The sequence below is a fragment of the Sciurus carolinensis genome, chromosome 10 (assembly GCF_902686445.1).
Source record: "Sciurus carolinensis chromosome 10, mSciCar1.2, whole genome shotgun sequence".
NCBI lineage: Eukaryota > Metazoa > Chordata > Mammalia > Rodentia > Sciuridae > Sciurus > Sciurus carolinensis.
In genome coordinates, this window is record NC_062222.1 from 139,581,906 (window position 1) to 139,598,651 (window position 16,746).

Below are 16,746 nucleotides of genomic sequence, written 5' to 3' on the forward strand. Positions count from 1 at the left end.
AAGGGGACAAGGAACTCTCACCTCACCTACCTCCCCCTGACAACTGAGGCCTGGGTGTGGCTATAGGTGACCACTCAGACATCCCCTCTCCTTGTGGAAGAGGAATTCCCCTCAAGGATCCCAAAACCCCTTCAAACTGCTAACCCACATCAGCCCCTCAAAGAGATGGTGGTGTCAGACCCCAGAAGGGCTTCACTTTACATGCCCACTCTGAGGACTCAGGCTTCTCTCTTTGGTCATGAGGGGTGGCCTCTGCAGACCAGAGTGCACCTATGGCTGCCCAGGTGGGTGGAGCCTCCTCTGCTGGGAGGGGAGCCAGTGTCAGGGCGGGCAGTCACTTCTCCAGGTCTCAGCAGCCTGCACGCTGCAGCCCCCGCAGCATGGCACCTCTGGGAGGCAGAGCCCTGCTTGCCCGGGCCTTCCATTTCCACTCAAGCTTACAGTTTCCTTTTGGCTTCTAATGTGCTAAGAGCATGACTTCTTCCTATCAGAGATCTTTCATCTTCCTTTAAAAACTGTCTCCTTTATTACTTCAGATACTTCCTCTGCTCATTTTGAGTTTTGAGCCAGTGGTTTTTTTTTGTTTTGTTTTTTGTTTGGGGTTTTTTTTGCTGATTCCAGCAACTTTGCACAGGAGCAGGTATGGTGGGGTGGCACCCCATACAGTCAAGGGGCAGGAGGCTGTCCCCAGCCTCCAAACCCTGCTGTCTCCTGCCCTTTTTGCAGTCCTGTGCCAAGAACTTCCTTGCCAGAGAGGAGTCATGAAGGAGGCTGTCGGGAGGAGAGGGCATCTGAGGTCCCAGCTGAGCCTCCTGTGACCCTGCTGACTCCCACACGGACTCTGGACCGTGCTCTGATTCCTGCAGTGATGAGGGGGTCAAGGGGTGAAAGCAGAAGGAGCAGGTGTTTGCCCCACCTTGCATCTCTTGTCCCTCTTGCTGCCGTCTGCTCCCCTCCCCAGCTAGCACGTACTAGCCAAGGTTTTCCTCTGGGTTTCCTGTAGTTCCTGAAATGAGTATGTGGAAGGCCTACCTGTCTCCAGAGTCTCTCCGGGTAAACTCTGGCTTCTCACAGGTGTGCGTGGCCTGCAGTGGTTCTCCATCACAGCCGGAGCTGAAGGCCACACAGTTGTTCTTCTACCACAGTGGAAGACTAGAAAAATGATCTTGTTTTTGCTGCTTGTGGAATTGGTAGAAGTTGGTATGTGAAGACTTGGTGTCTTTGGTGACAGGGCCTTCTGAAAGCTGAGCACAGGTCATTCTTAGGGGTTTAGTGCCACTGGCTTTCACTGAATGTGGAAAAGGGGGAACTAAGGCACAACAGTACATGTCTCCTCCAAGTTCATGCAGAACTAAGCCAGCACCAGGTCCCCGGGACCTCTTTGGAGGTAGATTTGAGCAGGGGCACACACAGTTGTGTTCTCAGGAGGAACCCACAAGGGGGTTCAATGCCACTGGGTGTACTACTTGGAAGGGAGCTGCCTCTTAGGCCTGGGACAGGGATATGAGGTGGGCCCCTTCTGGAATGTTCCCTCAGGGAGCCTGGGTCTGTGGGCCTCAGACAGGCTGTCCAGATGCAGATGCAACAGGCCCACCTTCTCTCAAGGTCAGGGCTCTTCCCTGCCCAGGCACACAGGAGGGCCTGGCCCTGTGTTCCTCTGCTCCTCTGCTCCTCTGCTCCTCTGCCACGTTAATCCACACATTCTGTTCATTCCCTTGCCCCAGTTTCCAGTTAAAAACGTGGCAATGTCCCAGTCTCCATGCTGTGAGGGTGACGTGTGAGTGACTGACAAGCACACCTATTCTTAGGTGCTGCCATACCAGCAGCTCAGATCTCACCATGTGATTTCAAGAAGTGTGAAACTTTTTGCCAAATCTGGAAAGATTCACAAGCACCTTTTCTGAGGTTTCTGCCAGTTTGAAAAGTAAGCCCCCTGGGAGCCAAAGACCCACCAGATTCCTGGTCCCTATTGTGTACTGCCAGTGTGACTTATAGAAGGGCAGAGCTGATGTTCTGACCAGAGGCTGCATGCAAAACACAGGTGCACCTCGCTGAGGGTGCCTGGCAGGGTGTGCACCCAGCGCTCCATGGCCCAGCCAGTGTGGGTCCACTAAGGCACAACCATGAGGCCACGTGCTCAGCCACTGGAGACATGGTGCAGCTACAGCAGCTTAGGCTCCACAGCTTGACTTTATCTCCCATCATGTCAAGTCCAGGCACAGTGGTTGCTGACTGTTCAGAGGCTCAGGATAACAGGACAAAAGGTCCTCTGGCTCTGGGTCCCTTTCCTCTTGGTGCCATGATGGAGGCAGCTGATATGACCACCACAGCACCTTCTAGGCCAGAGGAGAAAGTGATGACCAAAAGAGCAACTGCTGGGCTGGGGTTGTGGCTCAGTGGTAGAGACTCACCTAGCATGTGTGAGGCCCTGGGTTTGATCCTCAGCACCTCATAAAAATAAAATAAAGGTATTGTGTCCACCTATGGCTAAAACTATTTTTAAAAAAAGCAAAAAAAAAAAAAAAAAAAAAGAGCAACTTCCCACCAGCTAAGGCAGTCCTTTAAGGCCCTTCCTAGGAATTCTTGGGGCACTGCATCTGAGGGAGAGCCTGGGAACACAGCTCCATCTCCACCCACCCAACAGCAAAGAAAGAGAGGAGGACAGAATGAGGCGGCCACCCCAGGTCTCTGCCACAGTGCTGGTAGAGTCCCTCTGCCCAGGTCCTGGAAAGTTGCTCCTCCTCCCAGCCAAGGTTCACCACCACATGCACATGACTGCTTCCCAGCAGGGACTCACACAGCTCTCTCTGCAGCCCCAACTTCCCAGTGCCACATAGGGGTGCAGGGCAGGCAGCAGAGGAGGCAGGATGGGAAGGGATCACTGCCTTCAGGGTTCACAGCAGGAGAAAGCTGAGACTGCAGAGGGCAGAACGCACGGGATGTCAGGCCTCATCACTGTCCTGAGTTACCTGCACACATGCCCCTTCCCTGAGGGGCAGGGTCAGACACCCCTGTCCACCCATGGGAGGGGCTTTCACTGAGTCTGCATGCCATGGCCCTGGGCTGTGAGGTTTATGTCCAAGAGGATTCTGAAGCATCGTCTGCTGAGGAGCATGAGCCAAACTGGGCCCTGCCCTCCAAAGAGCATGTGGGGTTGCAGTAGCTGGTGCATTTTTTTGTGCCAACATGGAACTGAAAGAGGCCAAGCCAGGTGCTTGGACAGGACCATTACTCCACTCCATACCCAGTGTGCTTGTGTGCCTGTCCCCTCCCTCCACATGAATCTGTAAGACCTGCCAGAGACCCCTGCCCAGCAGCACATTGCCCCAACCCCTGCCAGGTCTGGCCTAGCTTCCTGTCCCTGCTAATACCTGGGAGGGGCTTGAGGGGCTCAAGGGCTGCTGAGGGAGTATGGGCCCGGAAGCTGCCCTGGAGCACGGCCTGTGGTGCAGAATGCAGCCCTGCTCGGGCTGCTGGGAATGACCACCAACCTTGTGCCAAGTGGAGGGCTCAGGAGTCCATGAGGCAGGCTGTGGAGCTGAGGGGTGCCCAGGCTGTGCAGGCAGTCTCCATCAGACACCTGTCACCAGGCAAGTGCATGTGTAGTGCTGACCAGGCCACCCAAGTGCCCCTATAATTGTAGCGGTGGGGACTTAGAAAGATTTTTAAACTTCATGCTTTTGAATTTTGATGTGTTTTGTTGAGTATTTATTTGTTTGACTTCAAAAACAAAATCTTAAAAAGACTGCCCCATCCCGTTGCTGAGGATTATCTTCACTCCTCACAGCAGGCCCTGTCCCTCCCCTTTTACCCCTAACAGGGCCCCCATCCCCAGCCAGACTCTTTCTCCATCTGGGCCAGGCTTTTCAGAACACAGAGTCCTCGGCCAGGGGCTGGGCAGCTCACCAGGTTCACTCTCTGGGGCCTTCCCCCCTCTTTCGCAGCTCCCCAGAGCTGTTCTGGTGACTGTAGGGGAGCCCAGGCAGCAGTGCCCAGGCTGGGTCCTCCCCACGCTCCGCAGGGCCACCTTTTGTTAGGCACATAGTGCCAGCAACCTTCCCTGAACCCTGGAGGACGAGCACAAGGCCCCACAGGGCAGTATCTGGGCTGCCTAGGTGACTGTCGCCCCTTCCAGGTTGGTCGCCCAAATTCACGATGAGCTGCTGTTTGAAGTGGAAGACACACAAGTCCCTGAGTTTGCAGGTAAGCCCAGGCTAGCAAGAGCTGCTTTCTTCCATTCTCTTGAATCTGTCCTCTCTGTCTAACTTTCATAGATCCCTCCCAGGAAAAGGTGCCAGCTTGGTGTGGGGACCCTGGAAAGGCCCAGGTGGGTGTCCAGTGCTGTAGAGCATCGTGGCGCTTCCAGAACATCATCGCGGATGTCCAGGGCTGCACCTCTGCCTGCATGGTTGGGGGTAGTCTGGAAGGATGGTGACAGTCACACTGCCACCACCACACTGCCCCAAGGCCAGTCACACTGCCAGCACCACAAAGCTGTCCTTACAGCATCGCAGTCACTAAGACTTCACCCAGAAGCAGCAGAGATCATGTCTCCTGTGCTCAGCTGCTCTGACTGGACAGGGTGGCCAGCTGGTGCCTCCTCTCAGCCCCAGAGCCATGGCCAGAGCTGGAGTCATGACCTGGCACCTAGCCAGCCTGGTTGGGGAGGGTGGAGGTCAGTGCAGAGCAGTGTTTTGGGCTGGAGGGCAAGGCCGAGAGGCCTTGCTGTATCCTGGGCCATGGATGTGGCCAGTGGAAACTGAACCAGTCGTGAGGGCCATGTGGGGATCAAGGCCCCTAGACCAGCCAGTTTGGGTGACCCTATGGACACAGAAAACAAGTAGGGAGCTTGGGGGCTGGGCAGGACTCAGCCTAAGCTTCCTGTCTGTGACTCCTGAGTTCTGGAGGTCAGGAGCTTGGCCTGGGCAGGCTTCAAGTGGCTCTGTGTTCCTCCTCTAGCTCTTGTCAGGGAAATCATGGAGTCCTTGCAGCAGATTCAGGACCCGGAGCTGCAGCTACAGGTGAGAAGGGTCACACCCCTGCCCAGACTCCCCACTGCGCCACTCACTGTCAGAGTCAGTCAGGGTGAAGGGGGAGTGTCCAGCTCCTACCCATGGCACAGGAAAGCAGGCACAGAGGACTGGCCCCTCGCCCTGCATCCCAGCACTGCTACCAAGGAACCCCGTTCCCTGCGGGGTGGTTGGCTGTTGCCTGGTAAGAATCCATTATGAGTGTCAGCTGCTCTCCCCAGCCTGGGACTCTCCACCACGCCTGTGGCCCAACCTCTCGCCTGAGGCTCACGCTTTCTGGGGGTGTAAGTGCTGGGGCTCCCACCTACCCCAGGTGTATCCCTAGCACATACCCAAACATAGTATCAGCCTGCTCTTGCTTGGGCACCACTGGGAGGCAGTTCTGGGTCCTCACCAGGAAAAGACTGCAGTGCAGGATCCCCAGGAGCAATGGGGACAATTGAGGGAGGAAAAATGAAGAGGCAGGGATCCCGAGGCTGCACAGCCTGCCTCAGGGAGGCCAAAGACACATTCCTGACACTGGTGAGGATTCAGCCCAGCGGGCACCTCAGAGCCACTGGAACAGGCTTGCCCGACCTCCTCCTGGAGCAGCCGCAGCTCTGCTCGCAGGCAGCCCCTTGGGGGGTCCTCCAGGAAACGCAATGAGCCCTGCACCTTCCACTCCCACGGGATGTGCTGCTGTACCTTCAGAGCCCAGGGACTCTCCAAGGCCTCCCCTCCCCTCACTCTCCAGGGGAGAGAAGCATCCAGAAGCGGCCCAGGCACTTTGCCCAGCCAGGAACAGAACTCATGCCCTCGGTGAGGTCTACATGATCCTGTGTCTGTGACAGGCAGAGAAGTGGGGCTGCCACACAATGGAAACCCAGAAATCCCCACCCTGGCTGCCAGAAGGAGCCCTTCTGGAGCACCATGCTGTGGGGGGGGGGGGGGTACAGGGGCTGTGGTGACTCTGTTGACTTGGGCAAGAGTCCACAAAGAATCAGGGCTACCCAGGAAGGGTCTGCTGCCCCACTGGCTCCTGCCCAACTGGATGATCCCTGGGGTGATGGGCACAGGTCACCCCAGGACACACCTCACCCATGCCTGGGCACCTTGCCTGGTGGCCCTGCAGGCTGCATGCCACACCAAGGATTTAAGGGACACCTCTGCCAAGGTCAGGGTGTCTCAATGCGCAGGGGGCTGTGTTGCGGACCTGTCCGTCACTGGGAAGATGTGTGTGTGTGCACAGGTATGCATGTATGTGCACAGCTGGGTGCTGTCATGGCTGTGTCCAGTTTTGTCTGGGGAGGTGTGGACGCCTATGCACTGTGGACCCCCTCCATCTGGTTATGGACCTGGGAAGTGTCTGGGAACAACAGGCCCAGGCCCAGAGCTCACTTCTGATTGCCACCCACAGGTACCCCTAAAGGTGAGCCTGAGTGCCGGCCGTTCATGGGGACACCTGGTTCCACTGCCAGAGGCCCTGGGCTCTTAGCTCAGCCTGAGTCTCACTGAGTCTCCCAGCAACAGCCTGGCCACCGCCAGGTCCCTCCTCAACACCTACTCTGGCCTGTGCATTTTTTGCCTTCATTTTGTCTGTAGCCCCAGGCAACAGTGGGAGGAGGGAACTGGTCTCCACCAGCCCATTGTGTGGCCTTTCCCAAGGTCACCAGTGAGCATGCTGGGCTGCAGGATGCACAGGCCACATTAACCCTTTGGGGCTGGGACCGCTGGGTTACCCTGGAGTAAACGCTTTGTGTGAAGCTCATCTTCCTGGTCTGAGTGAATTCTTCCTGCAGGTGGGACAGGCCATGTCTACAGCCAGAGGCAGGGCTGAGCACTCACACTGGGAGGCCCAGACAGCCCCGCCCTTGCTGGTTGTCCGGCAGGCCGCAGGCCGGTGTGCACCAGCACAGGAGAGCTAATGCTGCTGTGTGGGGAGAGCGCCTGAAGGCCCGGTTCCACCCCTCACCTTTGGGTCCACTTTCTGCAGTGCAGCTGAGCCATCCTCAGAGAGGGCTTGTTACCTGAGACCTGGCCCCATACCCTTCTCCTGGCTGAGACAGGGGCAGCCCCTGACCCTGGTTTTGCCCTACTGGGAAGGAATGTGCAAGAGTTGGATTCCTTTGATGCCTATGCCAGGACATGGGGCAGGGCCTGGCAGGGCCAGGGAAGGGGAGAAGAAACCCCATGGAAAGTTGCCTCAGAGATCTGTTTGGGGACAGCCCAGGTTACAGCTTCTCTCTGCCAACAAGGTGGCATCTGCACTGGGGGTCAGACTGAGCAGGGGCTTGTCTCCTTCCACTACCTCTGAGGCCCATCCACACCCTGTTCTTCACCTCCGGTCTCAGTGCTGCCTGCAGCCCACCAGGGCCCCTGCTCACACCCTGTGACATCCTCCCTCCCCTGTACACACTGGGTCTCCACCTCACCCCCTCCTGATCCAGATCTCACCCTATCCCTCAGAGGTGCTGCCAGGGGAACTGGGACTGAGAAGAACCCAGGACAAGGAGGCCTTGCCTGGCGGGCACTGCAGACTCAGGAGAAGGGCCAAGACCCAAGGGCATGCAGAGCTCAGCCCCAGGCCTCAGCTCTGACATGCCCAAGGTCTTGGCCTTGAAGGCATCCAGGTCCCAAAGTCAGAACACAGCAGTAGGGTCTGGTGGCTTGTAGCTCCCAAGGTGGGAGCCAACCTGCCTCTCAGCTGAGGCAAGTGTTTGATGGGTTCAGGGTGACTGCTCTCAGGAGGGCCACCCCACCCACCAACCCAACTGTCACCTCTCTGCACCCAAGGGAAGTACACAGGGCTGTAGGCCCAGAGGAGCCCAGGTACTCCTCCCAGACAGCACCCTGGGATTGTTGTGGAGGGCCCACCCTGCCCTGCTCCTGCTTCCTGTCTACCACCCCTGCTTCCAGGTCTGGATCAGCTGGCAGAGGCAGCCCAGTCATGGAGGAAGGAGCCCCAGCACCACAGAATCCAGCATCTCCAGTTCCAGAGGCACCTCAGAAAAGCACAGAGCCAGGTTCCTTTAACTCTGGTTTTATTGAAAAACAGCAGCATTGGGGGCCGTGCAGGCAGGGACACACACCCACTCGGGCCCCCAGCCTGTCTCCTTAGGAACTTGGCTTGTTGCCTGACCCTGGGGTCTGTTTTGGCACTTCCCGGGGTCTCAGGACACCTCCGCCCCCATCATGGGCTCACAGTACAGCTTCAGGAACAAACCACAACAGTGAGACCTGCCAGTGTGACACGCCCTCTGCACTTGGACCAAGCCCAGTCAGTGTCCTGTCTGAGGGTCCTCCAGCTCCCCTGCCCTTCCCTCAGCAGAGAGGGAGATGGGCAGAGAAGCAGAGGACACGAAAGGCTCACCCAGTCCAAGGGGGACGGTGCTACATTCACATGGATCTGAGCCTGACTAAGGGAGTGGGCACAGCAAGGGGCGGCCACAGGACCCTGCTTCCCACCACAAAGGCCTCCAAGAACAGGAGGCCCTTCCCACTGGTGCCCTCCCCACTACTACACATATGCACACACATTCACATGCACACATGTGCACACACACTTATGTGGACATGCCCAATCATGCACAGGTACACACTCATATACACATGAAGATGCTCACATGTATACATGTAGACACACATGTTCACACAGACACATGCAACATGAAGATGCTCACACATACTCATGCATACATGCAGGTGCTTGTGTAGACACTCACGTGTACATGTACACGTGCTCACACGCGCACCTGCTCAGAGATGTTTGTGAACACACACGCATACACACATGCTACCATACACACAACATACATGTACATGTGTATGGTGCTTACACACTCATGCACATGCTCACACATACATGTGCACACACGCACAAAAATAGGCATGCACGTTTACACACACAGGTACACTCCTTCTTTAAAATGGCTAATTATTGCTGTTTAAAAAAAAAAAAAAATCCAACAATGGAATGTCAGGGCTCATCCTCACCCAGGCCAGGGTAGCTCTGTGGACATGTCACCACTGGGAGCAGAGATGGCAGCACCAAGGAACAGCGCGCTTCAGGGTCTGCTCCACGCGTGGCCTCAGCTCATCCCAGGAGCACTTCTGGGACCACCCGCAGGAACACAGCCCGAGACCAGAACTGACTCACAGGAGCCACTTCCAACAGATTCAGCAAGTCAGCAGGGAGCACACGGGACCAGTAACAGTGCCCAGCACAGGGGAGGCAGCCGCCCCTCAGGCTCTGGCAGGAAGGTAACACTGTGGATGCCCACACATCCCCCTGCCTGGCTGGGCAGCCACCTTCAGTCCCCAAGAAGTCCCTGCACCAGCAATGCCCAGAAACCCATGTTCCCAGGCCTCTGGCCCCAGGTACGATGCTGGAATCCAGTTCCATGGATTGGGGAGCTTGTGGGCACTAGGGATGGGCAGGGGCAGTGTGCCTCCTACAGGCTAGACAGGCCCTTATGGCCCAGAGAGCTTCCTAGGCACCTGGCAGACAGCTTAGGAAGCTCGCCTCAGGGTGTCCCCAGCTCCATCCCTTCTAAGGCCTGTGGACTCTTATTGCCTTGCCTGAGGAAGGGTGCCTGGGGCTGGCCCAGGACCCATAGCTTCAGGCTTGCTGTCCACAAGGCCTCCCAGCGGGAACTCTCTCCCAGAGCCAGCTAACTACCTGCTCAGGCCAGGCTGGCCCCATCCCTCAGCCCTTCCAGCCAGAGGTATCACAGCTGCTGGCCTGCCCAGGGCAGTACAGCAGGAACCACGACTGGGCATGGGGGTAGGTAGCAGGGGAGGCCACCATGGCTGCGATGGCTCTAGCCCCCACACTCAGAGCCTCCCAAAGCCCTTCTGGGGGCCAGACCCCCTGTGCTGAGGCACACTGCCTGGTCACCCACCTTAGGGGCTGGCTGTCTGCACAGACGCGTGCTTGGCACTAGGCACTGCTGCACACCAGGCCTGTGCCATAGGTTGTCTAATGCTGATGTTCTAAAACATTCCTCCACCTTTCACCCTCCCCGCTCCACAACCAGGCTACAAACACACAACAGAAACCCCAGGTGGCCCAGACCCTGAGCACAGGGCCTTCCCATGGGAATGGCCAAAAGCATATTAGCCTTCCCCACACCTCGCCAGGCCAAGAATGTGGGTGCCAGTCACCTGAGGTGGGCGGAGGCCTGAGGGAGGGGGACAGCAGGCCAGCAAACTCAGGGGAGCCACACTGGACACATGGCAGCCAGGCCCAGGAGGGCCTCCACAGAGGTAGAAGATACATCAGAATCTCTACAAACGTATAAAATTCATGTCAGTGCACATTTGCGGAGCAGTGATGCTCAGGCTGGAGGGATAAGGCAGGTGGGGAGAGGCCCAGCTTCCAGCCTAGAGGGACAGGAATTCTGCCCCACGGCCTCCAGGCCTGCTGAGCTGCACAGCGGGCAGACGAGGGCTCTGACCTGGGTGCAGCTTGAGCCTGCCCTCCTCCTGCCACAGCTCTACCAAGTCCTGGCAGCAACACAGGGCAGCACAGAACAGTCAAGAACCCAGCAAGCATCCCTGCGCTCACCTGGCAGTGCAGCCAGGAAAACACCCCCTCAGGGAGCCTGGCCAACAGGTGAGGAGGGCCACACCCCTCACCCAGGACCCTCTGAGCCCCTGGAGTGTGGGGGACAGGTTGTGAGCCCACTCATCTCATCAAGGAGACACTGGCAGCCCCAGGACCCCAGGCTCTGCCCTGGCCTGAGTGGGCCCCAGCACCCCATCCCATACCCTGACCCCAAAGACTGTAGGCTCCCAAAGGCACAGGACAGGAGAAGCCGGTGGAGCTGCCCACCAAGCACATACTGACTCCACCACAGCCTGCTTCCTGTCCCCCAGGCCTCCGACCTGCCAGCAGCCCCAAGGGCCCCACTAAGACCAGCCCAAGACCAGCCCCAGCAACCAGACCAAACAAAGAGGAAAAAGGCACAACTGTTTGTTTTCCATTTTGCTAAAACACTTTACGTCTGTCTGTATAATCCAGGTTAACAAAATCTGAGAGCTGCAAGAAAATAGGGCCCGATTTCTGTACAGTCTACAAAACTCCCAACCCCGAGTGGGGACCGGGCACCACCAGGGAGGGATGTACAGGGAGCGGGGTCTGTACAGTATTCTGCAAATGCTCAATTGCTAACAGGACAAAAGGCCCCTCGGGACATCAATCCACCCAGTGGCCTGCCCCACCTGTCACTCCCCCTCTCCCTCAAGCCCCAAAGAAGTCTGGGTGGGCCTTTATACCCCTCTTGCCACCAAAGTCAGGTCCAGGCTGCCACGTGGGCTCTTCCAGTTACCAGCTTCCTCTCCCCAACCCAGGACACACCACTCAGGCAAGTCCCCAAATCCAACCTGGAGAAGAGGCTGGGAGCACAGTGCCCGGAGCTGAGGACCTTAGCCAGGCTGCAGGACCTGCTGCCACTCCTGCAGCAGTGCCCAGCCCCTCCTCCTGAGGCTGAGGGACTCACTCTGCCCTTCCATCCTGCATACCAGGGCTGGAAGGGGCGGCCTGGAGCTTCCTCACAAACCAGGAATGCTCTTTAGGGGGAAATCACATTAAATCAGAGTCTCCCTCCAAATTTCAAACTGTGGAAGCATCCACCTACCCGGCCACCCACCCCCATCAAACGGGGCCAGAAACAGTGCATGTGCTAGCACCACACGGACATGTGTCTGAAGGTACAAGCTACCGTTTGTCCCAAGAATTAGTCATGCAGAGTGCTATTCTGTCTAAGTAACTTATTAGAAAATGGGTTGGTTTCAGGCTGGGAGAAGCTGTGGCTGGGTATCGCCGGCAGCAGCCTGGGCTACAAGATTCACAGGGCAGACCCTGATGGACAGCTGAGGCAGGAGGGCCTCAGGCAGCTGGGAGAGGCCACCTGATCTAGCAGGCGCTGGGGGAGAGGTGTCCCCCCACCGACCCCTGCCACACTGTGCAGTGGGTTGCTACAGGAACCACACCTGGGTGACTGCTAAGTCAGCCAAGCCCGGGCAGAGGGGTAGATGGATCAGCAGGAGAGAGACTGAGATGATGTCAAAGCAAAGCAGGGGTGGATGGAGCAGGCTGGTGGGGGCAGTCCAGGCCCCACAAGAGCAGGCAGAGTGGGCATAGGGTAGGCCCTCTGGAGGCGAGCTCAGGCCAGGACAGGGGTGCTCACCAGCTCGGTCCTGGGGTCCAGTCTGGGCAGGGCAGCAGGGCAGGGGGCTGTGGCATGCGGCATGCTGCGGCCAGGCCACATCCTCAGCATGCACAGAGCAAAGCAGGGCCCACATTCAGCTCTGCCTCCCATGGGGCAGTGGCCAGCCAGCCCAGCAGACCACCCTTCCCAGGACTGACGGCTGAGCCGTAGCTCGGTTGGAGGCCAGGGATCTGCTCCTTGGGGGGCTTTGTTGCAGAGGTTCTGTGCTTGGTGGGCAAGGCTAGGCCTTCCCTGATGGAGGCAGGCTGGGCAGTCTAGGTGGCCCACCAAGCCACTCCTCCAGGTGTGGCAAGTCACCCTGGTAGGCTGGGAAGGGCAAGGGGCCATGGCTGTGGATAACCCACCCCACCAAGGTGTCACAGAGAGCAGTAGCCCCACGCCCCAGGACCAGCCAGATAACCACGTGATGCCGAGGAAGGAAAACCCAACACAAATGCCAAGGTGAGCGTCTGAAAGCAGGGCCGCACCAGGCGGCGGGCAGGCGGGCACAGGTGGACGGGTTGGACGGGTGGAGGGAGGGCAGGTGGTGGCGGTCACTCCTCGCGCAGCTGCAGGCGATAGCGGTGGTAGCGGACCTGGAAGAAAAGGCGCTCGGCCAGCGAGAGGGTCATGCCAGGCAGCACGTAGTGGTCACTTGCACCCATGTGTCTGAAGCCCAGTGACTCGTAGAGCTTGTGGGCAGCCACCTTGACGGCCGTGGTGCCCAACACCACCGCGGAGTAGTCGTGCAACACAGCGAACTCCAGCACCTTCCGGCCCAGCGCCTTGGCAATGCCTTTGCCGCGGAAGCGTGAGTCCACAGACATCCGCAACAGCTCCACCGTGTTGTCCTCCTCCTGGGCCCGTGCGGCCACAATGCCCACCACGTTGCCATCCAGAACAGCTACCCAGAAGCAGGAGCCTGCAGAGGACAGGAAGGTCAGGGACACTCCAAGGAAGGCTGGGGAGGCCTCAGGGATCAAGCCAGGGTGTCTCAATCCCTATGGCCCATTTCCCAGCTCTCCTGGACCCAAGGGGCAGCCACAGTGCTGGACAAGCACTGGTGTGGTCTCTGCTCCAGACCCTGAGCAGAGAACATGACCTGTCTGCTCTCCGAGGCCTGATCTGGTGTCAAAGCCCAGACACACTCAGCCCTTGAGACCAGGCTGCCCTAGCCAGGGCTGCAGTCAGAGGCCCAAGTCCCTCCCCTGGGACCTAGAGCTGGGCAGACCTCAGCCAAGCAGGCCCCTGCTCCCAGACCAAATGGCCACTGATGACCATGGCCAGCCTCAGGAGTAGCAGACCTGCACGTCCGGCCCCCAGCCTGCGTGTCACCAGCAACCGCCAGCTATACCTGTGCCCCTTCCTGAACCCCTTCTGCTGGCGTGGCCCTTCCCTCCCACACAGAGCCAGGTGAGGGTTCCACAGAGGCAGCTGATGCTGTGGGTCTGCGGAAAAGTGAGGAGAATGGCAAGGGCCAAGGCCAGGTGGGCAGGGGCCAAGACGGGGCGACTTGGCCATCACCAGCAACAGCAGCAGTTGGCGGTGACAGTGGGCTGCTCTTGCCCAGCACTGACCCAGTCCTGCTGTCAGTCCCCGTCTCCTCAGCCCAGAGACACCCCAGCCTCTGGGAGATATGCAGGCCCCAAAGGACCAAGACTCCTCTTTCCTCTGGCTCCCAGGACCCAGCCTGCCTCAGGGCCAGGCTGAGTGAAGAGTAGCTTCCAGGTCGCTCTAGACTGGACTCCCATCCCAGCCCCTCCCACTACAGAGGGCCACAGGGCTTGGACAAGACCCCCTAGTTCACTAAGTGGCCCAGAAACCAAGCCAGAAACAGAAGCCAAGGTTAAGGCTAGGACCCCTGCCCTGGTCTCTTGCTCCCTGGAATATCCTCTGCCCCTAAACAGAGTTTTCTTCCCCTGCCACATAGGCTCCCTGCATCCCGGGCCCCTGCACTCCAGCCTAGCACAGGATCCAGTCAAGTAGGACAGCCAGGAGCTTGCCCCCCATACAGCAGGTGCCAGCTTGAGCAGCAGAGTTAGGCCACCCTGGCCCAGAGTCAGCTCAGGCCACCCGGGGAGAGGGCTCAACCTCCCCCAATCCACTGATACCCCCATGACTAGCGAGGCCTCAGAAGTCTCAGGTCCCAGGAACCCCCAACCTAGGCCCATCTACGCCTGACCCTGGCCTGTGGGTGCTGGGGAAGGCAGTTCTGCCAGAAGGAAGGGCAGAGGGCAGTTGGAGACCACACAACTCACCAGGTGGTTTCATGTAGTACTGTTCAATGTCAGCCATGTCTGTGTGCAGTGCACACTCCAGGTAGGCCAGGATCACCTTGCGGCTGTAGTAATAGCGCAGGGCCAGCAGCACAGCGGGCACCAGGCACGTCAGCATCAGCGAGCGGGTCACAGCAAAGCAGAGTGCTGCAGGCAAGGGGCACAGATGAGCTGGCAGGTGCAGGGCAGGCCTGGTCACGGGTGAACAACACAAACCAAGGCCCCACAACACCCAGCCCTACCACCTTGGTAAATCAGCACTCATGGACACACAGGCACAGAGATGTCCCTGCAGCGCGGAGTCATTATCTGGGCCCTTACTACTCTTCCCTATTCTCAGATTTTCTGCCACAAAGATAAGCTACCTCTGTAACCTGCAACAGCCTGGAGTAGGCTGCCCTGATGGGCTGGGCAGCAGCCTAGGGCAGGGCTTCCTGGATGCCAGTGCCCACCTTCCCAGCTGCCAAGGGGGCTCTGCCCACACCCCTCCCCGCTAGATCTGGCCTGTGCAAAACCAAGAAGCGGACAGCTGGCGGGAGAGCAGCCCCACAGAGCCTGTAGAGCTGGGGAGAGGGGATGGCCAGGCTCCCTCCTTTGGGGACCTCCTGGTCTGAAGGACAGGGCAGGGTGGGGAGATTTATGCCACTTGCAGCCGCAATTTAGGCTGTGAAGGAGGCGAACGCGCCAAGTGAAAGTCTCCTCTGCTGCATGACCTTGGGAAAATCGCCTCCAGCTCCTCATCAGTAGAATGGGAGGACAACCCTGCCCTGGAGGGGCTTCAAAAATGCGCGGGGCTGTCCTCGGAGCGTGGCCCAGGTGCACAGTCCACCCGGCGCCCCGCGGAGATGGCTGTCTCTCCCTCATAAATTAGCACCGTGAGCCGCCAAGGCAGCCTCCCCCGCCCGCCGATTTTATATATAGTTACCGCGCCAGGCGCCGGCCGCAGCACCCGCGCTGGTTGCCCCGTCACGCCGCCCTCAACCGGGTGCCCGGGAGGGGACCCGTGGGGCGACGGAAAGGAAGGGCGGAGGGGATGCGGGTGGGGACTAGGCCCGCGGCGACCCGGACCGGACCCGGACCCCGCCACCCGCCGCGGAGTGCGGGCGCGGTGCGTGCGGGTTCCCTCCCTCCCCGGACGGCCGGGGCCGCGGCAGGGGCGCAGCGCAGCTTGACCAGGCCCCGCCCGGGCTCCCAGGCGGGGGTCTACCCAGGGGGGCTGGGCGGGAAGCGGAGGGAGGAGCCTCGTGCGACGGTCCCCAGAGGGGCCCGCCGGGCTCGCTCGAGCCCGGGCCACGCGCGAGACTGCGACAGGCAGGAGCCGGCCGTCCCCGCGGGCACTGACCGGTCAGCAGGGCGTAGAGCAGCTGCGTGCGCGGGTGCTGCCGCAGGCCGCGGAAGGCCGTGTTGGGGATGCGCTCCAGGATGCCGTCGTAGAAGATGCGGCGCGCCGCCTCCTGCTCGGCTGCGCGGAACTCGCGGATGCACACGCCGCGCCCCGCCGGCGGCCCTGCGCCCTCGGGACCGCCGCGGGGCTGGGGACCCGGCGCGGGTGGGGGCGCGGCGGCCGGCCCCGGCGCGGCGGGCAGCGGGGGCCACATGGCGCCGGCGGCGGCGAGCAGCGCGTCCTTCTTGGCCCCCGGCAGCGCCTCATGGTCCTCCGCGGCCACGATCTTCGTCTCGCAGACCATGTCGGGAGGCCCACAATGCATGCACCCGGCCGGGCGGCGCTGCGCGGGGACGCGGCCGGCGGCGGGCACTGCCCGGGCCCAGGGCAAGGGCGCGGCGCCCTCGGACCCGCGGCGGCGGCGGCGGCGGCGGCGGCGGCGGCTCAGGGGCGCGGGGCGGAGGCGGCGGGCGGCCGGGGCGCGCGCAGGGAGCTGCGCCGCATTTTGGAGAAGTATTTATAATGCAGCGGCGCGGGTGCAGTCGCGGCGCCCGGGGTCCCGCAGGGTCCTAGCGTCCACTGCATTGGCTGCCGAGGGTCACCATGTGATCTCGGGGTGGGAGCAGACACCGCCTCCGCGCCCGCCCGGTGGCACACTTGGGCGCTGCGCGGCGGGAGGCCCGCGAGAGACGCCCGGACCCGGGCGACGCGGCGGCTGGGGCACGACGGAGCGGCCCGGCCGACACGCGCAGTGGTCGGGGGCGAGCGCGCGCGGGCGGCGGCCTGGACCAGGGGTTCCCGGCTTCTGGGGGCGCTGCGGGGTGGACGGTAGAGGCCGGACGGGCGAAGAGCGTGTGATGGGAGCC

General features: G+C 60.0%; 2 protein-coding genes across 2 annotated transcripts in view; one reads left to right on the forward strand and one right to left on the reverse strand.

The window, feature by feature from the left end:
• Positions 1-6,738, forward strand: part of Poln (DNA polymerase nu) — a 176,292-nt gene extending 169,554 nt beyond the window's left edge. The window contains exons 21-23 of the mRNA XM_047567251.1: positions 4,136-4,203; positions 4,960-5,021; positions 6,427-6,738. Coding sequence (XP_047423207.1) covers positions 4,136-4,203; positions 4,960-5,021; positions 6,427-6,504 — 208 coding nt within the window. The 3' untranslated portion in view covers positions 6,505-6,738. The remainder of the gene's footprint in view (positions 1-4,135; positions 4,204-4,959; positions 5,022-6,426) is intronic.
• Positions 6,739-8,039: 1,301 nt separating this feature from the next.
• Positions 8,040-16,340, reverse strand: Nat8l (N-acetyltransferase 8 like). Its single transcript, XM_047567623.1, has 3 exons — positions 15,839-16,340; positions 14,479-14,643; positions 8,040-13,142 (listed from the first exon to the last, which is right to left on the reverse strand). The coding sequence occupies exons 1-3, from the start codon at positions 16,203-16,205 to the stop codon at positions 12,775-12,777; spliced, it is 900 nt and encodes a 299-aa protein (XP_047423579.1). The 5' UTR covers positions 16,206-16,340; the 3' UTR covers positions 8,040-12,774.
• Between the last annotated feature and the right edge of the window lie 406 nt (positions 16,341-16,746).

Coding starts and splice junctions, on each gene's coding strand:
- Nat8l (XM_047567623.1), bottom strand. CDS start 16,205: ATGCATTGTGGGCCTCCCGACATGGTCTGCGAGACGAAGATCGTGGCC. Junction 14,644..15,838: donor GCTCTACGCCCTGCTGACCG/GTCAGTGCCCGC, acceptor CCTTGCCTGCAG/CACTCTGCTTTGCTGTGACC. Junction 13,143..14,478: donor GTACTACATGAAACCACCTG/GTGAGTTGTGTG, acceptor TGTCCTCTGCAG/GCTCCTGCTTCTGGGTAGCT.